Below are 4,518 nucleotides of genomic sequence, written 5' to 3'. Positions count from 1 at the left end.
CACACGGACTTACTGCCTGCTGAAGCCCAAGCTGCTTCATCACGCTGAGCCTGTGGGACACGTGCATGGTACGGTGCGCACCCAGCAAGCCACCTGCCTGCTCCACAGCCTGGTTCTGCACACCAGCAATGAAAACTATTTCAACTCCCGAGCCTTAAAACACACCGACTGCAGCAACCGAGATGGGAGAAGGGATCCGTGGCCACGCTGCCGTGAGCCCTGTACCTCCCGCCTGTTTGTACTCGCAGCCCGTGCCTCATTGAGGCTGGGTCACGTTGAGCATCAGCCACCTCCACCCTTTCCAACGAGATGCAAAAGCTTAAAATATGTACCTAACCCCCCCTCCCCGCGCTGCACCACCCACGCAGCGAGGCGTCTCGCAATCCTCCAGTCTAGAATGTGTCATTAACAGTGCTTCTAAGAGCTTTTTAATTAAGTGCGAGTGGGTTGGAGGGAATCTAGACTTTCTTTAATAAGAAGCTTTTTTTAAAAAAAAAAAGTTACTTTTAATAAGAAGAGCGAGTATTTCTACAATCTTGTCTAGACACCAGCAGCACGAGGTTATGGGAAAATCCTGCTGGGGCTTACGCTGCATTAAGGGATGAATGCATTTTTTGGGGGCGCAGTATCGCTGCGCTGCGGATGCAAAAACCCAAAGCTGGAGGTAAAGGTAAGGTGTATAGGAGGGAGGGATGGAGGACGGCAAAAGCTCCCAAGTTCGGGAGCTCTGCTCCCTCCCTGCCGAAACGCGTAACCCCAACCGCTCCCTGAAACCGCGCGCCCCCGGCTATGGCACCGTAACCCAGATTGCCAAGTGCCGCATATGGAGCGGGCTTTAACCTCCTCTGCTTGACTCCACCTCTTAGGAAATGTAATCAAGGGCTCCGGCGGAGCGGGAGAGGGTAATGGGATCGAGCCTTTCACTACTAGGTCACTGGCCGGGGGCCAGCCCGGCTCACTAATGACCCAGTGCCGTGTCCCTGTCCGACGGCTGCTCCGGTGGGTGGGAAGCCTCCCTCACAAGGCACCAGCCCGGGAACAGATGACAAGGTTTGCCCTGCAGAAAGGGGGTTTGCAGCACAGAAAGCCAAGCGCAGGTCCTCGCGCCGAAGCCTCGCAGTGCCATCTGAACGGCAGATTGTCCATACGTTGTTTTTTCCTGCCATTAGAGCTATTTTTAACAGCTATCAGCCTTGACGAGTGGTCCTGGATTAGCGGCAGGGCAGATTTAATGGCCTGAAGCCACACGCTTTCCAAAGAGCCGGCCAGCCGGGCACATCCAAGCCTCAAATCCCGCCTCTGCCTGGCCATCGCACCGGTCATACCATCCCCTTGCCCCTTCATCCATCCCCATAGGGAACGATGGGACTTCCCAGCCCTTCTCATAGCGGCTCCCCACGGCGTGGGACTTCCCACTAACCAGTGGCGGATCCACTAGCAGCCTTGAAAACCCAAGTCACGAGCCTGCTTTGCTCAAGCCTGTCTTTCATTATGAAATAAAACCGCTGCAGTCTTTTACAGCAGAGCAATATTGCAATTGCGAGCGGCAGCAATTGAGGCCATTACTGTCAAATGCCACAGGACGCCAGTGGCACACTACCCATTACCGCCCGGGGAGCCTGAGAGAACAAGCGTGGGAAGCAACGCTCCTGCTACAGCCCCTTCTCCTCCGCTTGTTTAGATCAGTTACTGCCTGAAAAATATGACACACAAAGCTACCGAGCTCACGGAGAAACCACGCCGCGGGAACAAGCCCCCATAATAAATATCGAAAAATACAAGGAGGTAGTTGAGACGGAGAGCCCTGAGCCGGTGTTTCCCTGCCTGACGCGATGCAGCTGGTCGTCACGAGGACGCGAGGATGCAGCATGAGGACAGCGTGAGGGCAGCAACGGTGGGAAGATGCCCACAACTAGTCGAAAACCACTCGTACCAAAGGTGGACACCGGTCCCAGCTGAGCGGTGCTACCCAGGATGCTCAGGCTATTTACCGTCTTGTTGCCCACACCCTACAAGCACACGCGGGATCCTTTTGCTGAGGATGATCGCATGCTCATCCGAAGGCTGCTGTCACAGCAACTTGAGCTTCCTAGTATCATATCAGGATGACAAAGCCTCTGGGGCTGCCTTGGAGCTGGGTATTATCAATGCCCCAGCCCCATCCCTCCAGATCGGGCCCCACTGCCCACACTCACACTGCACTGTCAGGTAGGCAGAGGCTGATGGCGAGCGGCCCAGGCTGTTGCTGGGGATACAGGTGTATTTTCCAGCATCCTCTGGCTTGACCCGGAAAATGATCAACGTCCCATCAATCAGGATCCGCACTCTCAACTTCAGGTCGCTGCGAGAGAAGAGGGGAGGAGGATCACGGGGAGAACTGGGACAATACCTGCCCCAGCACGACCCGGGAGGAGGATGAGGAGGACACACCACCCTGCCAGGTTCAAACTCACTTCTTGAAGTAGACATTCTCCTCCTCCCAGTACCACAGGTAGGTGAGGTTCCCGGGGTACGCCTCGGCCTGGCAGGTGAAGAGCGCATCCTGGGAGATGTTGACCGTGATGTTCTCCGGAGGGGAAACGATGAAGGGAGGTCCTGGAGGGAGGAGAGAAAAGCGTCACCCCCACCAGTACAGGGGTCCCCACAAAGGTTGCTCAGGCTCAGCTCCATCACAGCATCGTTGGCTGGGAGCTGCTGGAAGGTTCTGCGACAGAGCTGGCACCGATCCCCCAGAATCACAGGGGTTGCCCTTGAGGAGCACAGTGGCCCTGTTATTCCCAACCCTTTCCCCTAATCTCTGCAGCTTTGGGGAAGGAGGCTCTGTGCTCATGGAGCACAGGTCTGCTTCTCCCAGGGCACACGAGCTCACGACTCCCTTCATCCCGAGCACTTTTCCAGGATCACATCACCCACGGGAAAAACCCAGGGGGAAAACAGCAAACTGCTGGGAGCCAGCGGCAAGCGTCCACAGCTTGCCACCGTGGCAAGAGCAGAGTGGAGGACACCCCACGCTCCTCTCTCCGCCGGTAGCTGTTGACCTAATTAAAGATTTATTTAATAAAAGAGGGAGCGAGGAGCGGGAGGCCTGCCATACATCACCGCTATCTGACAAGGCGCTTTGTGACAGCCTCAATCTTTTCCCCGCTTCCTGAACAAAACCGAGCTGCCATCGGGGCCCAGCTGTTCATCGGCACGGCCGCTTCGGCACGGCCACCGCGGTGCCCCAGTTACGTGGATTCCTCCATCCTACAAACAGGATGCAGAGCCACGGGGCAGCCGGTACGATGCTGAGCCCACAAGGCTTGCGGGTCGCTTCGGAGTGGCACCGCAGCCCTGCAGTCCATGGGATTCCCCCCCAGGGAGCCCCCTGGGAACACTGGTGGCCCAGGACAAGCCGGAGGGACTCGGGTGGAAGATCTCACCTTGAACGAGCAGGCGCGTGGTGTGCACAGCCTCCCCCTGGATGCTGTACGCCCGGCAGGTGTAGGCACCCCTGTCCTGCCGGGTGATGGAGAGCACCGTCAGGCTCCCATCACTCACCTGGGGACAACAAGGGAAGACCCTACAGCACAGGCAGGGACTCCCCCCCGAGGTGGGGGGTGCGCCCCAGCCCTGCCTCAGCACCCTCCCTCCTCCCCGCTTCCCACGACGGAGAGCTGCCGGCGCTTTTAGGGCCAGATGAGAAACGGGTTTCCCCGCTCTGCAAGACTTCGGATATTAATAAACCAACACACGCGTCTCTGCTTGATGCCAAGGGGAAGGAAAAAAAAAAAAAAGGAAAAAAAAAAAAAGAAATAAATACCCCTCGCAATGTATTCATCTCCTGCAGAAGTGACTGGCAGGCGGCAGACTCCAAACCGCTCCTGCCAAGCACCCCAGCACTTCACAAGGAGCAGGATGCCTCACCGGAGCATCCCCTGCTCCAGAGGGACCCGTTCCACCCCTCAGGTGGCGTATGAGGGGGATACCCTGGCTTGGCCACCGTCCTCCCCATGGAGCCGCCACACAGCTGCAAGAGGAGTGGCCAAATTCCTCCCCGGGGATGCAGCGGAGAAAGGACGGGCGAGAGACCGTCACCCCTGGGGTAGCAGTCCCCCCAAGCCCAGGGAGCCCTGCTCCCTGCCAGGCTTCCCCCCACCCCCACCTCATTCTGCCTCATCCTTCTATTTCAATTAGTAACAAATGATTCCTAATTACTCTCATTAGTGTCTGCGCTGATTCCAATGCCTGATTTACCAATTACAGCTCAGGGGGGAATCTCTTCCCCGGGAACCTCCGGGATGCGAAAAGGGTCCTGGGAGGGGGGCAAAGCCCTCCCTGCCCAAACCTCCCCCTGCCCCAGCCCCCTTGCATCCGTCCCCACCCAGGGACACCGTGCCCCCAGGCTGCAGCCCCCAGCCCATCTTCGGGCCCTGGCACAGCAACTGGTCCCCAGGATGAGTCCCCAGGGAGCAGCAAGGAATGGGGCTGCCCTAAACACCCACCCTGCACCCAAGGGCAGGCACGGTCAGAGATGGG

At 57.8% G+C, this 4,518-nt stretch overlaps 1 protein-coding gene across 1 annotated transcript in view; it reads right to left on the bottom strand.

The window, feature by feature from the left end:
- Positions 1 to 4,518, bottom strand: part of IGSF9B (immunoglobulin superfamily, member 9B) — a 118,545-nt gene that overhangs the window by 110,417 nt on the left and 3,610 nt on the right. The window contains exons 5-7 of the mRNA XM_009890822.1: positions 3,423 to 3,540; positions 2,454 to 2,595; positions 2,196 to 2,341 (exon numbers count right to left, since the gene is read on the bottom strand). Of these exons, the coding sequence (XP_009889124.1) occupies positions 2,196 to 2,341; positions 2,454 to 2,595; positions 3,423 to 3,540 (406 nt within the window). The remainder of the gene's footprint in view (positions 1 to 2,195; positions 2,342 to 2,453; positions 2,596 to 3,422; positions 3,541 to 4,518) is intronic.

This window comes from Charadrius vociferus, unplaced genomic scaffold (assembly GCF_000708025.1).
Source record: "Charadrius vociferus isolate BGI_N301 unplaced genomic scaffold, ASM70802v2 scaffold858, whole genome shotgun sequence".
In the NCBI taxonomy this organism is placed as follows: domain Eukaryota; kingdom Metazoa; phylum Chordata; class Aves; order Charadriiformes; family Charadriidae; genus Charadrius; species Charadrius vociferus.
Note: the sequence above shows the minus strand (reverse complement) of the source record. Positions and strands in the feature narration are given on the sequence as shown.